The following is an 18804-nucleotide window of genomic DNA, read 5'->3' on the forward strand; positions in this document are numbered from 1 at the left end:
TTGAAGAGTCCATTCATTTCTTCTCACCAATAAGTCTGAGTTACTCATTTCAGGAGAAGAATGTTGCCATGAGATTTAGTATAACCAGCCTACAGACAGGAATAATAAATAGCTCATACTTTGCAACCACAATACACAGAAGAGCACCAGTCTAAAACTCCTTAAACAGTTGTATTTCATAATTCCTATATTCTAAGGAAAGTAGGTTTATTTGTTCATGAATCATTTCTTTTCAAGAAAGGAACAAAATTCATGGCAGTTTGTATCTGTAATAAAAAGTCTGAGCAACTCCAAGTGGAGTTCAGCAAAACCCCTGTGGCATTATGCTTGAGTGGAAGCTGATTTTAACAGCTGAAGTGTCACACTGAAATTTGGGAGGATAAATTACCTATTTAACAGCTGTATATATTTCCCAGAGATGTTTGTAGTTGTAGGTTTACTTTTCAGCCTGCCAAGTGAGATAGAATGAGCAGCATCAGGGCACTCTATAAACACCCTCAAGGAGCAAAAACCAGGGCTGGCTGCACCTCCTGGGGCAGGGAGTCTCCTTTTTCCCCTCTCCCAAGATGTGTCCCTTTGCTGGCACCACAGCTTGGCCTGGAAACAGCATTCCTGCAGGGATTGCAGGTTCTTGTGGCTGCATCTCTGCAGAAAACTCCAGGATTTGCCATGCCCTGGAAGCAGATTTTCCAGGTGTTAAGCCATGACAATGTGAGTGTTTAAAAAGTTAACTAATGTGATTCTAAACATGTAGCCTGGCCAGGGCTTTAGTCACTCCAGAAGCATGCAGTGAATACAGCTCCAAGGTCCCTTTGATGAGCAGAAACCATTCTGGGAGGAACAAAGGATATGTGAAACTCAAAACTGGAGGGGAAAGAAGAAAGAAGGAAGCTAGTTCAGGTTACAGCTGATCTCACCAAATAGAAACAGACTTGAACCTGGTGAGGATGAGATCCCTTCTCTACCTTTCAAAGAGGAAATTCTCTTTCTTTCTTCTTCCTTCTCCTCCAAGCATCCAGACATCCCCAGGGGAAATAGCATGAATGGAATTTAAATGGAATCAAGCAACCTCTTCTCTAATTTCCAAAAGAATAATTACCTTAGAAGGAAACTTGGGAAGAGACTCCAGTTTGCACTGGGACTGCAGTGATGTGCTGCTTGCTAGTGCCTGTTCTTGGGCCAGCTTTAATCTGTATTTTCTGCCTTACTCCTTATGGATGAAACTGGTGCCAGGGAATGATTTAACCACTGGCATGAGCTGGGGCAGGAATTCACATCTCTTTTCAAATCTGTCATCTGAAGTCATTAAAAATCAGGACTGGAGAATACAGTCTGAGTGAAACATGTTGATTTGTAATGCCAAAAGGTTTTTCCATTCACTGTGCTGACTTTCACTAATAAAGAAGAACTTAGAGTTTTTTTCAATAATACATTCAAAAGCATTAGGGGATTGTATCCATCAAATGCTGTGTGTTTTCAGTGGTGTCTAAAGAAGCTGAGGGTTTCCCAGGCTCACTTTTACTCCCAGTTTCTTCTTTGCTCTCCTGGGTACTCCTGGTTCGTGCTGGTGGTCCCCAATCCCTGCTGATTGTTACTGACTTTTATGGAAATCCTTTATTCCACAGCCTTATGACCCAAATACCAGCATAAGTAGTTTTAATTTTACTGGGCTCATACCTACCCTGGCAGCTCCTGCAATCCCTACTTTGGTGCCTGCTGATATAAATATTGCCAAGAGCCTGTCAGGTAGAACATCATGTTAATATAAACAGCACCTTGAGGTTTAATGAGGCAGTACCAGCTGTGCCTGCACTTGGCCCAGTTTTCACCACCTCTCATACCAAACAGCACTTGGTGAGATGTTTTCCTGTAATGGCATCAACTAAATAAATATATATAAATAAAATATAAAAGCCAGGAGCTTGGGATATGCATGGAATTGTTTCTCCAAAAATCATTATTACCCTGACATGAGCCAAATAACCTTTTGTACACCTCTTCAGGACCAGTTGGTGTGTGACCCCTCGGGCAGTGTTGGGGATGAGTCTGAAACACAGAAAAGGCTGAGAGCTTTTATTCAGGGGGGTCAATACCTCCCCAAACAGCTCCTGTCTTTGCTCAGGGATTCCACTGTGCTGCTCCACAGCTGTATGTGGCTCAGCTCCCCTTCAAATGCAGAGAAAAAGAAATAAATTGGCTGAAATATTCTGGACAAAGCTACCAGGGGAAGATGGATCTGAGCCTCTCTGGAGGCCTTAGCAGCAGCAGAGGTGGTTAAAGGAGGGAGCAGTGTCCCTTTCCTGCCTCTCCTGGAGAGAAGGGAGGACAGGACAGAGGGATCCCCATGCTGAGGGCCACCCCAGGCCACAGGGCTGTGGCTCCCAGAGGGGCTGGGGGGGATGGGGCGAGGAGGAGAACACATCAGCCCAGATGTGTTCAGCCCAGAACAACGCTCAGCCCAGCCGAGCGCTCTGTGCCGCGGCAGCTCCGGCTGAGCCAGCGGCTCCTCACTCCTCACCCGTGGCTGTCCTGGGGCTCTGAGTCACTGCCAGCCTCACATGGCCCCACAGAGGGATGGGGGCTGGAAACCCCTCCTGAGATCACTCCTGAGCTCAGTCACACCAGCCAAACCCTGGCTTCTTACTCGTGGTGCCTTGCCCCACGCACATGCCAAGCCAGAGGTGGCCCAGGAGCCGCTGCCCACCTCAGCTTCCACACAAGGCAAAATAAATACCCGCTGTGATCCAACAGAATTTATCTTCCAGGATAGCTCCCACATCCAGTTTAGTCTGAGGATCAAGACTGGCAGTTTAAGTCTCCTGCACAGTGAAAAAGACGTCAGTCAGAATTGATGTTTCTCTCTGCAGGACTTCCTGAGGGAAAAATAAACCAGGGCTCGTCCTCTGCCACTCCTCCTTCCTCTCCCCTTCTTCCTTGGCATGCAGTTCAAACAGGCAGAGAAAAGAGCTGTTATAAGACAAAATAAAAAGACACAGGATGTAATAATTCAGGGTTTAATACACATTTTAATTAGGAGCTTGATTTAGAAGGGAAATGAGGGCATCCATTGGTGGAAGGATCATTCCCTCCCAGCCCTGGAACACTGGGGGTCATCTTGCTGGGGTCCCACTTCCACTCCCCAGCCTTGAGGTTTGGCACTTCATATGGGAAACATCAGAAGCTTATGGAGCAGGTCTGCTCCTATTAGAACCTTATTGAATTAATTAGAAGTGAGGGATGTGTCTGGTTTATTTTTAGTTCAAAAAAATAAAGGCAGGAAATCTCCAAGCTCACAAACACCATCCTGGACAGTCACCCCATCACACATTGAGTCAAACCCTTCCCCTGCAGTGCTCAGCTCCAGCAGCCTGACCTGCTCCTTCTTACTGCACCAAAGGAACCCACGTGTCAAGCTTTTGATGATGAAGAACACATCCTAGGAGCTCATAACAGCAATAAAAAATCACTTTGGCAGACATATTGCCCAGGATTTGTTTTACAGCTCAACCATTTTGGCAGGCAGGTGCTCAGGGAAGAACAAAACAGCAAGAAAAGGAACCAGGTATCTGGGAGAAAAGGATATTTTCATTCTGTATTAGGTGAAAGTTGACACAGTCTCGTGTTTCATATTCCTCCCAGGGGAGAGGGCCCAAGAGGGCAGGATTGCCACCCCAAATCTGCTTGATCCCTTGTATGATAAAATGAAAACATACGGATTAAGGGTGACAAACTCAGGTTGGGATCTCTTAATCTGTGCAGCACAGAACTTCACAGTGTGTCACCCAGCTGGGACTTCCAAATCAGACCATAAGTGTCTCCAGTGCTCTTCACATCTTTAATAGAGTTTTAATTGCAGAGTGATTGCATGCGATATTACAGAATTATCACAGATTACTTAATTACTGATGTTAAGCAGATACTTCTCTCAATATGTGTTTTTGTTACTATAGATCCATATTATTTGGCACAGCATAGCCTGAGCAGCAGAAGCAGAGATCATTTACCAGGAGAAAACCACTTCCATTTAACGTGTTGGTAAATTTAACAAGCAGATGTGTGAGATTCTTATAATTGGCTGTCGAAAGAATCTGGATCCTGCCGTTCCTAAAGAGCTGCACACAAGGAGTGCCAGTGTGTGGAGGTTTCTGCAAGAATTATGATGTGCCTGAATGAACCTGTGTTTGGAGCCATTTGGGAAGCTGCTTTTGCAGCCTGAAAACGCAGCTAATCCTGTGCAGGCGCTGGGAGAACAGATGGGCTGGAGATGTGATGTTGGCTCGTTGCCGCTGGCCCGAGGCTGCCGGATGGAGGAGAAGAGCCTGGAGAGCTTCTCCTGCGGCCCCTGGGAGGGATCTCCTGGAGAATCACAGGGGGACTGCTCCATCCAGGCCAAACCAAAGGCCCATCTCACAGAGAAATGAATTTCTGGAGGTGGCCAAAAGCGGGTGCTGAGAAATGTGAAGGAGCAGGGCAGGCATCCAGGCTCCCATCGAGCCTCCCAGGGGATGCCCCCTCCTCTCCTGTGCCACACCATGCAGGGGCTCTGCCATCAAAATTCCATCAAAGCTCTGCAGGGAAGGATCAGACACAGGTCAGATCCAGTCACTTGATGGCATCCAAAGGGCTGCAGGCTGTCTGGTGATGAATCACATCTGTGATCACTGTGGCCAGAGAGCAGCCAAAAAACAGTTTGGAAAAATGAATTCACTTGGACAAGAGAATAAAAACAGACCCTCCAGCCTTCTTTCCAAAACATGTCCCTTCACTTGCTTAAATCTTTATTGGATAAATGGCTTTTGTGGCATTCCTGGAAGATGCTGTCATCCATCATGGAATAAAACCTTCTCCATTGTTAGCTGTGTGTTTAGTGAGAGAGGGAGCTCATGGATTTGGAGTAGGGTGTGAGCATGGAGCTGGACACCAGGAATTATTTCATTTCTGCTCTCTTGTGCCTCTTGGCTAAGCATCATTGATGGAGAGATGCAGCCACAGCCAGACTTGTTCCTCCTGGACTGCATTATCCAAGGGAAACTCATCTTCTGCACATCTCCTTGAGCTATGATGTGGTCCCTTGGGATGACAGCATCTGGGTTTGGGACATATCCACATAAGTATTTTCAATCACAAGGCAGAAAAAATCCCAGCCTTTGGCTCCATGTGCCAAATCCACATTGCACTTGTGGTACCTCACCCTGGAGCAGAGCTTTGCTGCTTCCCAGCCCCTTTCAGGTCACATAAAGGACAAGAGTGATGTGTCTCTTGTTGTCTGTAGAGCAAATTTAGGACCAAAAATTAACTTAATTCTTTTATTTAGTCTTTATTTTCTTCTTGCCTTTTATTGTGTTATGTTTTAACTGAGATTTCTTTATTTCCTGCTAGTATTCTGTTAGAATCCTGCTGTTCCATAAAGAGGTTGAAACATATACAACAAAAGGAAACAAATCTTTCTCTTGATTGCCTGATAAATCTACTTTTTAATCCAGACTGACAAATGCACTCTATCAACAGCACTTTCATGCCTTAGAGTTGTTGCATTTTATTTTCCATTGTTTGACATTCCTTAGAATCTGGAAAGGAAAAAAAAAAGCCATACTGTCTTTCTCTGCTTACCCTTTAATTGATCATTTTTATTATGGCAAAGTCCAGACCCAAACATGTTGTAATCTCAGGTATGGCACAAATGTAGAAGAAAAGGACGAGCCCTGCCATTAGAAAGAGCAGTTTAATGATGCCCAGCACTGTGGCCAGTGGCTCCACGTAACCAACTAATGGAATTAGAGTGGCCCTGGCTCCCTGTCTACCTGGATGAAAAACACACACCAGCTGTCTGTGAATATTTTGGATGAGATACCCAGTGCCACAAGGGCGTGAAACACAGATGCAAACAGTTCATCTGTACCTTCTGTTTTTCCTAGCATCCCTGCCCCAGTGCTTAGAGCTGTTCTCTGTTACTTCTGTTTTCTTGTTTTTACAGACATTTGCAGGCTGGTTGTCCCTCAGGGTTATTAATTCTTTGCACAACAGCAACACAAGAACAAGTGGGACTGCAGGAAAACAGTTTCAGCAATTAAACCCAAGCAGACAGGTCCCTTTTTCACCCTGATGGAGAATTGCTCACAAAGTTAAGGTGTTTTTTCCTGCCTTGCAGGTGCTGTGGTGATCGCCTTCGTGGTCTGCTGGCTCCCGTACCACATACGGCGTCTCATGTTCTGCTATGTCCCCTCCAGCCACTGGACAGAGTGAGTCACACCAGGGGGACAGGCTGGGGGCTCAGGGGATGCCAGGGCACACACAGGTGTGGAGAGGGAGGCAGGGATCTGGGATCTGGGAACAGAGGTGCTCTCCAGCCAAGGGGTTAAAGTCTCAAGCTCCTCATTGCTGTTTTGTTGGTTGTTTTTTTTTCCTTTTTGGATGTTAATTTGCCTGGCAAATTAAGAGTCTTTGTTTAACCTAAATCCCCCAGACACGGTGTAGGAAGCATTATCTTGAACCAAAACTCATCATCAGCCCCTCCTCCTCCTCACCCCTGCTGGCAGCAGCCATGGGGTTTCATATCAGGCAGCCCTTGATGAAATGACATTTGGACAGGGGGGCTGGTACATCCAGACTGGATTTCAGTCTCTGTGCCAGAGATATTGATCCCAGCCCTAAGATGCAGCAGCTCCTGTCAGCACACGATTCAGCCCCACGAGGCCACATTTCCTCACTGACAGGGGAGATGACACAGGTGGGGGAATAACTGTGCTACTTACTGAGCCTGGGCCAGGTTATTTACTGGGGTTTTGCAGGGAGTGAATCAAAATAAAATACCAGCAGTTGCTGCTGATTAGAAAGTGCCCAGATTGCCAGAGAATTCCGGGATAATCACATGAACACACATGTGCTGCTGACAGATGTGCAAAGGCACCCCAGGAACTCCCTGCTCCTTTCTGAGGCACCAGGCCAGGTTCCTCAGCAGAGCAGCCACCATACTAATTATTATTTTTAAATATGTCATTATGAGCTGATTCTGTCTGGGGATGCACACTGAGGAAGCCTGAGATGCCAAGGGATGCACTCTTGTGTCTTCTGCCATGGTGTTACACCCCTGTTCTCCCTGAGACCGGGACTGTTTCTTTCAAGGGAAAGAAAAAAAAAATCTAAATACCAAAAATCAGAACAACAATAAAAAACTAAAATTGTATCAGCTCCGAACACAAAATATAATAAATTGGGATACAGTAGTCTACTCAATGGGACTGTGGATCCAGCCATGGTAAAATCCAAAATCTATCTTCAGTCATGAAAACAGAGCTCTAGGCACACACTGGGACAAATTCTTGTTTCTCCTTTGCTTTTCTATATGAAAAGCACTTAAGGCACTGTTCAATTATGTAATGACTGCATTTGCTTTGAGCAAGAGGGGTAGAGAAGTCTGTCTGCAGTCAGTGGGAATTTATGCATCGTGGCTACATTCACATAATATTTTTTTCTTCTTTTTAAAACCATGAGTGATCTTAGGAAAACACTGAATTTACAGAGTGATAGTGAACTATCAGTCTGGTGGCTAACCAAGAGTTTGCAGCAGCTTGGCATGTTCATTTATAAACACATGTGCCTTGCCCCTGGAGAAGAGAAATTTTTCCAATATTAATTCTTCACAACTACACAAAGAAACTCTGGATGGGCCATGCAGTCCTTGGTAGCGCTGAGGGTGTGTGGAGGGATGGGCAGTGTAGTCCAGAATTCCTCTATTTATCTTTTGTGAGATACAGATTAGAAAAAAGGTCTGCAATTTTCACCAAGATAACTGATTCTGAGGAACATCTTCCTGAAAATGAGACCTGTGGTGTTTATAAGCCCTTTACCAGCTCAGGGCTGCTGCTCTCAGTTGGCCCAAGGAAATATATATGCAAAACTGTAAAAGATAATAAAACATTTTCAACCAGTTCTAGTTGAAAACATTAAATTGTGGTGGTTAGGATGTGTTTCAGAAGCATGCTATCATCAGCTTGCCCCCAGAACTGGAAATGCTGTCCCACATTACGGACAAGTCCCAACCCAGGGACCCATTGAATGAGCTGATGCTGCTCTCACTGCCAGAGGGAAGAGAGAGCTGCATCTGTTACTGGAGTTTGGCTCTTCTGCAACCCCTGTAGATCAGAACTGCAGCCAAAAGAGTCAAGTTAATGTGTATGTATGACACAGAAGCAAATTTCCATCTGGCTTCCCGGTTTCCAGAATGACTACTTCCAAAAGAAAAATGAATGTCTGACCCCAGGGCTTAAATAAGTCTCTAATTGCTGGTGAGTGGGGCAGTGTCTTCATAGAGGCATGTGTTCCATGTTTGACCAGTTCCAGCTGAAGATGTAGATGGGTTGTGGTGGTTCAGGCACCACTGGTAAGTTCATGTTTGCAGTCGAGAAAGGTTAGCTGGAAAGCAGCTTGTGTTTTTCTCACCCTTGTGACTTTGAGTTCTTCACACTCAGATTTTTGTCTTTCATCTGTTCTTCCAGTTTCCTTTACAACTTCTACCACTACTTCTACATGCTGACAAATGTCCTCTTCTACGTCAGCTCAGCAATCAACCCCATCCTCTACAACCTGGTGTCGGCAAACTTCCGCCAGATCTTCCTCTCCACACTCACCATCCTGTGCCTGCCATGGAGGAAGAAGAAGAAACGACTGGCCTTCACCAGGAAATCCAACAGCATCTCCAGCAATCACACATTTTCCAGCCAGGTCACGAGGGAAACTACATACTGAAGCCAAAGGAGGAGGAGGAATGCAATTCATCGTGGAGTCAAAACTTGAGAGAGGCCTCTGTGACTTTCATGCATGGTCTCCAAATTCACATAACACAAATGTGTTTAGCAAAGTCATTTTTGTTGGAAAAAATAGGCTTTGTTCTGCCAGTAACTTTGAGGTTATTTTTGAGCATTGGCCTTGCCTCTTGTGAGTAATGTCTACATGTATTGTAACTTCAGTCTGGCATAAATCCAGATGTGGTGTTAACTGGGAAGCCAAAATGTGTTCAACTTAGGCAAAACTGTTCTGCATTTCATCCTTCTCTCAGTGCAGAGATGCCGTGTTCACATCCAAGGGTTTGAGATCACGTCTCCTGGTGGCACCAAGCAGAGGGTTTGATGAGGAGAAAGGAGCTTTGGACAGAAAGGGATGTTCTTGGAGAATGGATGTGCCCATCTGTGGGATGTTCAGTGAACGAGGAGTGAAAACTCAGGGAGCCAGGTGGTTATTTTAGAAATATATCTCCATTGTGAGTAATATGACCGAGGTGCTCAAGAGAGCCACTCTAGCTCCTTGAAATGAAATAAGAGCAGATGATGCCTTATCTAGGCTGGGGTGGCTGTGGCCTGGGGAGTGGGGCCACTTTGGCTTTAGGGCATCCACAGTGCCTGGCTTTGCTACCACTGCACTGATAACAGCAGAGTCTCTGGCAAAGTCAAGAATGCAGTGGCTGTGCCCAGATGGAGTGCTGAAAATGAACAGAAATGGAAAATCTTCCTTTTGCCATACAGCCAAATCCTATTTTTTATCAGGGAGAACAGTTTGCTGGCCTGCATTAAGAGATGAGAAAACTCTGAGCTCATGAGAACTCCAGGCTGTTGAGAAAAGAGCAATCTACCCCAATTCTGTGCGACCTTCAGATTTTTCCCATTCTTATTCCTTTAGTTGTTTCCTCTCCATTCCCACAAGGCTGACATCTCGGTATATAGCAGTTGTAGGCAGCAGGTCCTCTTGTTCTACCTTTCCTTTCATTACTTTTTGCTACCAGAACTGTTGGCACACTTACCTGCACCCCCAATATTCAGATAGTTCAAATGCAGATCATAAGAAAGTCTAAACTGGGGAGTCTTTGCTCTAAACCCACTTTCTTTAAACAAGCCAGAGAAACAGAAACAAGACTTGAAAATTCTCTTTGAAATTTCCCAGCTGGTAAGGAGAGGTAGCATGAGCTTTTGTCCCGTATGGTTCCACCTCTAACAGCCCCTTATATGATACAACAAACTGTTCCAGAGTCTTTAGTACTGAAATAACAGGGCTCTGGGACAAGCTAAAGGGCTTTTTCCCCAGATGGTGACCTGCATGAACCTGGAACTGACCAAGCACCCTGTGCAGCCCTTGCTGGTGGTGACCTGGTGTCCCCTTTCACACCACACGTTGGGAGAGCAGGACTTGCCTCTGAAAGGAGACAAAGTAGAAGAGTCAGCTCAGTTTGGCTTTCTGGGCTCTGCCCACCCCATGTCATCCTTCAGCTAATGAGCACCTGTGGTTCCTGACTGAAGCCACAGTGCTGGAGGTGTGTATTGGCCCAGGTGAGGGTCACACAGTGATGGAGACCAGCCACTGAACCACTGGTGACATCTCCTGCTACAGATGTTACATGATAGAATCACAGAACAGCTCAGGTTGGAAGGGACTCACGAGAATCATCAAGTCAAACTCCCTGGACTTGTGGTTTAGGTCCTGTTGGGCTCAGCACATAGAGGAAAAACCCATTTGGGGGCGTTTGCTGTGAGTTGCTGGTGATGAGTGGCTGCTTCTGGGGCATTTATAACCTGTCCCCAACTGGCCACCGTGGCAGCCCATCAGCCACAGCCTCCATCCACACCTGCCAGGGGTGGGAGGTGATTTTAATGCCTATTACAGAATCCCTGCAAAAGAAAGGGCTCAAAATAAAAGTCAGTGGGGCTTTAGTTTCTTCTGATTCAACCAAACTGCAAGCTCTGTTCTGTCATGCCTTCTCGTGATTTCTTGCCCTGGTTGTACCAAGCAGAGGGCAGAGATTATATTTGACCAAGCACTTTTGTTGCTCATGGACTGTTGACTCCTCTTTGACAAAGAAAACAGGTAGTGGCACAAAAATAAATAAATTGAAACAAAGAGGTGAAAAGGAGACTGGTGTCTTCAGAAGGAAATCTGTGAGAAACGAGCAAGTATTTTCTGTGCATGGTGTGTGTGAAATGGCTTGGGCATGTTGGAAGAAGAAGACCTGATCATTCTGCCTAGTAGGAAAATCCAGGTACCATGGACAGGAAAGGGGAAAGATCTGCCTTGAGAGGAAGAGGAGTCTTGACGTCACATATTTAACATTGGCCTTCCAGGCAAGACCCTTCAAATGTTTCTGGAGGACCCAGTTTTTTTACTTCACCTCTAAATACAGTCAGCAGCTGGGAGGAGCTTTCTGAAGCCTCCCAGGGAACCTGTAACTGCATCACTTTGACTTTCATTACAATTTAACACCCTGCATGTCTCATTTGCTTTTGGAATATTAAACATTATTACTACACTTGTTCAACAACAACCTGCTGAAATGTGCTTGATTACCTTAGAAAACACTGTACAAAACTTGTTTCACATAAGATGCTTGGTTTAGATTTTCACTGCTGAGATACACTGGCATCTTATAGAATATTTGATCACAGCTCAGAGAAACTGTCAGGTTTATTTTTGGTTTGACATGACAGTGGGCAGAAGCTGGAGTAAAAGTGAACTTATCATAAACTCCACAGTGTTTGTTGGGCCACTCGAGTGCTGAAGAGCTGGGGGAATTTGGGGGATTTATCCAAGTGGTTTGCTGACTTGTACAGCTCTGTTCTTGCAGTTTAACCGGAGAGCAGACCTGGCTCCATGGCCTTAATCTGAGATTGCAGCTCAAAGCTACCTCTTCCACTGGCCAGATCTGAGAACCTTGAGCTGAGCAGTGTGAGTTACAGCTGGTTTCATCCTCCCTTCCCTCCTCACCTAACTTTGCAATATTCAGCTGTGGGTCCCTCGAGCTCAAAGAAGTGAGGATAACTCACTGCAAACCCTCCCATGGTTTCCAGAGAATCACTGGACAGTTTGGGTTGGAAGGGACCTTAAAGACCATCCAGTTCCAAACCCCTGTCACAGGCAGGGACATTTTTCCCTAGAGCAAATTGCTCCTAGGCCCATCCAACCTGGCCTTGTAAAGAAAAGCTGATGCAGTAGAGAAGGAAAAAGGTATAAACTGCCCCATATTTACCAGAGAAATAGCTCTTTACATGCCTTTTAACAATGATTGAACTGCTAACCCAACAAGTTTTTTAAATTTAATCTAGTGTGAATGGCTTTTGCCATTAGACAGAACAAAAACTCCCATCTGTTGTGCTCCTGTCTTGGCTACACTCTTCCCTGAAGCAGAGGCTGGGGCCTCTGCTCATCTCTGCAAATTCCTTGTGTTTGGAACTGTTTGATTAAACAAAGAACAAAATCTGTGGAACCTGCAGATGTGGAGTGCTGCCAGATAGATTCTGAGAAACCCCATTCTGAGGAGAGTCTGTCAAGTGACCTCTTCAAACATTATTTTGAGGTTTTGTTTCACTTCACAGTGCCCTTGCCAGAGCCATGCGTTTGGCAGAGTGTGAAATCAGGTTTCTAAAGTCGTTTTGCTATTCAGAAATTTCCCCCAGACAGGACTGCCTCACCACAGGCCCAGTCCATCAGTGCTGGAGAACTCTGCTGAGCTTGTCTTTATTTGTAAGGCACATGAGAAGTGAGCTTCAGTGAGATTTCAGGAGAAAACTCACTGGAAAATCAGCGAGGAGGGTAAGCAGGGCACGGCAATAGCAGGAGCTTTGCATTTCCAGCATCCAGAGTTGAGTGAAACAGCCCCTGAGTGTGCAGCTGCTGCAGCCAGCTCGTGCTGCAGTTTGAACCCAGCATGTGTGCAGCTGCATTGCTGCTGCCCTTGGGCAGGGACAGCAAACACCCCCAGGGCGTGGGAGCACTTTTCTGTGCGCTGCTGTGTCAGTCCAGTGTCCTGGCTGTGTTGTCTGGTGACTCTTTAACCAAAGCTGTGTCTGCTCGAGCTCTGTCTGGTTCTTCACATCACAGCTCAAGCACTCTTCCTGTTCTCAGTCTGGATTTGCTTAGTACAAAGGCAGAAATTGCTGATCCAAAATTTCATGATGCTGTGTCCTGGCTTTGTGATCCAGAGTCCTTCCCCAGCTGTGCCACCTGATAGTCCTGCACATATTGTATTCATGGCAAATATTTTTAAAGTGCACCTTGTTTTTTTTTTATTTTATTCTGAGATACAAAATGTTGATGTGCTTTATTTTCTGTGGCCTGTTGCTCAATTGGGAAAAAAATGAATGTTAAAAGTGTGTCAGTGTCTACCTTGTAATATTTTCTGTGACAAAGGGAAAGAAGAGGGTATGGAATCCTCCTGTGTGGCAATGGGAAACACTCTTTTAATGTAACATGCTATTATTGATACTGTATTTACTGATCGAAGTGTAATGAAATGGTTAATTCCTGATATAGCCTTTGTACTGTACGGTATTTTATTTTGTCATTTATTGATCCTAAGAAATAAATATCCAAGTTTAAGGCTTGGGCTGCTTTTGCTTGAAGTGGCAGGTGTGCCTTTATCACAGAGCCTGGTTATCAGCACAGGCACCCTGGCCGGGGTCTGAACTGCTGAAATCCCATTGGCCTTGAGCTGGGATTTGCAGCTCCTCTGCAGAAGGGTCCTGAGTGCTCCTGTCCCTGCACTCTGCAGCACAAACACCATCCAAGCATCAGCTGCTGCTTCTGACTTGAGGTCAGCAAACAAAAAGGGGGATGAGTTAGGTTTGAAGGATGTTCCCATCAGTGATGTTTGCCCTGAGAAATCCTTCCTGGGATCTGTTAAAAGCATCAGGTCTGCTGGGCAGAGCGGTGGAGAGCATCCAGCCCATCCAGGGCTTGGAGCACGTGGAGTGGGGGAGTCTGAAGGGTGGGAATGAGGTCTGAGCTCCCAGACTGAGCTGCTCCAAGTGCTGAGATCCCAGTGGCACTGCAGGGCTCTGAGCTACTGCCTTGCCTGTCTTCCCTGCTTGCTTCTCCCTGTTGCAGGGCAAATGTTACAGATTCCTCCTATCTTCCCATCTTTAGTGTGAGCTTCTTCCTCTCTAGCATTTATTTTTCTAACACAAATATAATTTTGTGGGAACAGAATGCTTGAGTATTACCCATGATATTAAAATGTTCTTACACTAAATGAGCAAAAATCAGTCACCTCCACCCTCCCTGCAGCTCCTGGTTAATGTTCTGTTGTGCAATAGCTGAGCTGAGCCATAAAATCTTCATAGTTTTTAACCATTCAACCATTTTGTTTTCATTTCTGATAGAGGGAAAGGTTGCCTGGAAAGCAGCAAGACAATAAAATTTAAATATTTGGAATTATTCATGCCTGGAAAATACATCTTCTACAACCTAGCTCCAATGCTCTCCGAAGGCTTTTTGGTGCTGCTTCCAGATGAGAAGAGCAGGAGCCTCCATTGTCCCTACATCATCAATAATTTATTTTATGGGTCCTTTTATTTGGTATTCAGCCCTGCTCTGCTCAAAGGTGTATTTTCAGTCCTCAGCTCTTGTCTTCAGCAGTGGAAACCCACATCACATGGCAGCATCTCTGTTTCCTGGCTGCAGGAGATTTCTGTGCTGGGCATGGTGCTCCCAGTGGAGCCTCCATGGCTTCTGCAGAAATCCAGCCCGTGTCCAAGCTGGAGTGAAAAATGTTGCTGTCTGCTTGTGACTTGTTTAGCTCAGGGCTGACTCCTTGACAAAGCCAAATCCTGGGAAGCAGAGCTTCCCATTCCTCCCAAGCCACCCTCCCATCCAGCGTCATGCAATCGTGCACCACGTCATGCCCCGCAAATGTGAAGGAAAACAGAAGGCGTGGAGAGTCAAATAATTCTTTTTTTCCTTTATAAAGGCACAAGGACCGTACATCAAGCCATAAGGGATGCTTTCAGCTTGGCCCTTATTTCTCATTTCAATTATAAAAGCAATTTCCATAGTTCACGAGGGGAAAATTTCAGGCCCCTTTCGGAAAAAAACGTTACATTTTAGTAAATGGCTTCATAAAACTTAATAAACATCCATGAGAAGTTAATTTATTTAAAATATCTTTAAATCCTGCTCTGCATTATTGAATTTTTTTGAACTGTAGATCAGGCTGGAGTATATTCTTGAGGGCATTTAAGCAATAAGGCAGAGCATCACAGTTATTATTCCAGGCCTCCTGTGGGCTGGGAAGCACAAAGCAGAACTTGAAGTGGTTTTGGGCACTCAAGTGCAAAACCCCTCCAGAAGCACAGGCACAGGCATGGCCTGAGTGCTGCAGGGTGGCCAAACCAAGCTGCTGGGGTTGTTTTCTGGGAACAAAACCATGCCAGGGGAGCCCACAGCAGCCAACCCAGCATCCATGGGCTGCCAGCCCCATCCCGGGCTCGCTCAGCCGAATACCAGGGGGAAAAGATCATAGAATCATGGAATCACAGCATGGTTTGGGTTGCAAGGAGCCTAAAAGTTCATCTTATTCCAACCCCCTGCCATGGGCAGGGACACCTTCCACTATCCCAGGCTTCTCCAAGCCCTGCCCAACCTGGCCTTGGACACTTCCAGGGATGGGGCAGCTTCTCTGGGCACCCTGTGCCAGGGCCTCACCACCCTCAAGGAATTTCTTGCTAACATCTAATCTAAATAGAGAAGCAGTGAAGTTAGTTAAACACCATATCACTGGTGATCCAATCCACCCAAGCCAGCCAGGATTTTCAAGAAAGAGGAAGAGAAGGGCCAAAAATCAGTAGTGACTGTATAAGTGCACGTGTGGGTGCTGGCATGATGTTTTACCCAGGGTTGTTCAGCCTGGAGAAAAGAAAGCTCCAGGAAGACCTTAGAACCCCTTTCAGTACCTAAAGAGGCTTCAAGAGAGTTGGAGAGGGAGTTTTTCCAAGAACCCAGAGTGACAGGACAAGGGGAATTGGCTTTAAGCTGAAGGAGGGTAGATTTAGATCTCACCAGCAACCCAAAATTTCAAAAGTATGATGGAGATGTAGTAGGTATTGTTATCAAGATTTAACAGCATTAGCACACTTCCAACAACCCAGCACACTTCATCCCTTTGTCACTGCAATGGAGCTCTTGTTTTAGGGATGGATTTCAGGCACAGGAAATTCTGGGATTCACCCCAGGGCCCCAGGGAAATCTTCTAGACCAGAGCCTCAAACCCCAGTGTTTCCAGCAGTCAACTCTGCTTCACCTTTCCTTCCCCTCAGCATCAGCAGGTAGCTCATGAGCTATATTAAGATTCCATTCCAAGACACATATTAGCAAAACATGCCAACATTCAGCCATTAAAAAGCAGCTTCTCACTGCTTGTCAGCAACAGCAACAACCTTGTCACAGCACTTGGCAGCTCTCAGAGTGTTCCTGACGGCGCTGTTATCCTTGGTGTCTGCCCCGTGCAGATTGCAGGAGAAGGTGAAGCATTGTGTGCTGAATTTGAAAAATACCCAAACAACAACAAATTCCATTAAATGGGAGTGACCTCAGCAGTGCCACAGGGAGCTCTAACGAAATCTGTGACACCTGACATTTTCGATGTTTTAGTTTTCCTGACCGGCTGAAAAGCAGCGAGGACTGCCAACAGCATTATTAGTACAGCTCCCACACAGAGCATGAATTCTTACAAAGTTTCGCATTACTGCAATAAATCATTTTTTGTCTTCCTTCAGACCGACAATTGGAATAAGATTAATTTCTATTTACTGTCAACAAAAGCATGAAATATCATTTTTCGTGAACAGTACAGGAAAATGCCTTATGTCCTTGTTGGTGTTTTCTGACTCAGAACTTGAGATTTAATCCCTCTCCTTCCTCTGGGCTTGAGCCAAGCAAATGGTACAGGGATTTTAAAGGTGGTCACCAGTGGTACCACAGCAAGGCAGCCAGACTGGTTAATCCTCTTGCCCAGAGAAGTGAGCACCCTTCAGGAGGCTGAAAACAAATAAACACAAGTCTACAGGCTTTTGAGATGAAAGAAAATACAAATTTGTGGAGCATTTCTGAGCCCTGATGAATGCCCACCTGCGTAACTGGTATAAACCTGTTTGCATCTGCAAAGAAACACAGTTTGTGTTTGTAAGTGACCCAATCTACCTCTGTTTCTCTTTTCTGAGGCTTTTTTTTAAAAAAAAAATATCATTTAGCAGGGGAAAAGAATGCTGTTCATTCTGTTCACAGCTCCAGTCTTAAATGCCAGAGGTGCTTATCAGATTAAACAGAAATCAGAGTTCATAGATTGTGTCTGGAAGGAATAAAGACTCTGGTGCTGATTTTTATTGAATACAGGACAATATCCCTTGCTTATTGTATATATTACAATGGTGAGGGGGGAAAGCTGTTATCACAGCATGGCTCAGTGCTTTTCAATATGTTGTTCATCATTTGGAGCTCACTGACATTCACTTGCAGATTTCACTTTGTATCTTAAAAACTTTTCATGGAATTTTGGAGACAGGGAAAAATATGTTCTGCCACACTGCCAGTCTCACTCCATGGATACACCACTACCATCAGCTCCTCGTGACTAAATCCCAGAATGGTTTGGGTTGGAAGGAACCTCAAAAATCATCTCATTCCAATCCCCTCCATAGACAGTAACACCTTCCACTAAATCAGGTTGCTCCAACCTGGCTGTGAAGAACACCATGAAGAACCTTGAAGAGCAATGTCTTTGTCTTAGAATGGCTGGTAAAAATTCCTCTCCTCTTGTCCTAGGGTGATATGATCTCTGGGAGATCAGCCACGTTGTTGTCCTCTGGTCCCTGAGGAAGATTCTTCTGGGAGAACATTTCACCAATGTGCTTAACAGAGAGTCAGTGTGTGAGTGGCAGCTTTATACTTGTAGTGAAAGGGAAAGCCAAAGCTACACAAAGATGATCATTAAAATAAAAATTGGGGAGGGCTCTTTCTGCTCCACTCCTCAGAAAATGCAAAATTAAGGAACCTCTGTACAGGGAGATAGAGACAGAAAAGGTTTCTGCAGAGAGAGGATCTCATTTTTGCTTCCCCCCAGCCCAAAAATTCTGACTTTTCAAAGCTCAGCTTTGAGGGAGATTGTGCCATATCAGCTTAGGGTGTAGTGTAAAAGGTACAAAGGATTTCCAATATCTTTAGAAAGTGTGGGCACCATCGGTGCATAATGACAATTCCATTTCCTCTCTCTGTTTCTCTGTACATCACATCATCAAAAGAATCCTCAGACTTTTCCCAGGGAGAATGCAGTTGTGTCAGTAACATCAGCCTGCAACCAAAAAAAAACAACACTGGAAAATGGAAACAGAAGAGAAAAAAAGAAAAAGAGAGAATACATTCTGCTCCTGTCTGATTTTTCTATTTTCACAGATCAGTCAAAAGCTTTCCTCTACAACCAAAATCTCACTTCCACTTGTTTACAACAATTCATCCCCCTTGCTATTCATTTTCCTGGGAGATCAGCTCCAGGGCTCAGGATCTGCCTGTGTTTCATATCCATCTCTCCAGAAGGCACCACAGGGTTTGAAGATTGCTTGTCTTCATCAGCAGGAAAAGCCTGTTCTCTGTGAGAAGGGGCCACGAGTCACACAACAACTTGGATGACACCAATAGACTTGCTTAGAGGTTGGCACCAGAGCACTGGAGAATTGGGAGCTGTAGGACCAAAATGAAATAATGAATCAGAGGATGTGATGGGAAGGGTGTTTTGTTGGAGTGAAAATTTTTAAAGCTGAGGGTAAGGAGGATTTATTTGAAATTGAGCCTATTTCTTGTGATGCAAAAATGAAGTTTCTCAGGAAGAAATAACTTTAACTGTGCACAGAGAAATACAGAATAGGATTGTGACAAAAATGAGAGGAAACAGGGCTGGTCAGACCATCACCCACTGCAGTGGGGTGAAGCAAGGGCACAGGTACAACCCTGTCAACCTGCTCAGTAAATCATCCCTTCACCAAGCATCAGAGTAAAGCA

The 18804-nt window shown here is 45.2% G+C and overlaps 1 protein-coding gene across 1 annotated transcript in view; it reads left to right on the forward strand.

The window, feature by feature from the left end:
- The window catches only part of NTSR1 (neurotensin receptor 1), a 54597-nt gene extending 41218 nt beyond the window's left edge, over positions 1–13379 (forward strand). Inside the window, exons 3-4 of the mRNA XM_023939642.2 lie at positions 6149–6239; positions 8496–13379. Coding sequence (XP_023795410.2) covers positions 6149–6239; positions 8496–8745 — 341 coding nt within the window. The 3' untranslated portion in view covers positions 8746–13379. The remainder of the gene's footprint in view (positions 1–6148; positions 6240–8495) is intronic.
- The last annotated feature ends 5425 nt before the right edge of the window (positions 13380–18804 follow it).

The sequence above is a fragment of the Cyanistes caeruleus genome, chromosome 16 (genome assembly GCF_971803275.1).
Source record: "Cyanistes caeruleus chromosome 16, bCyaCae1.hap1.1, whole genome shotgun sequence".
Classification (NCBI taxonomy): domain Eukaryota; kingdom Metazoa; phylum Chordata; class Aves; order Passeriformes; family Paridae; genus Cyanistes; species Cyanistes caeruleus.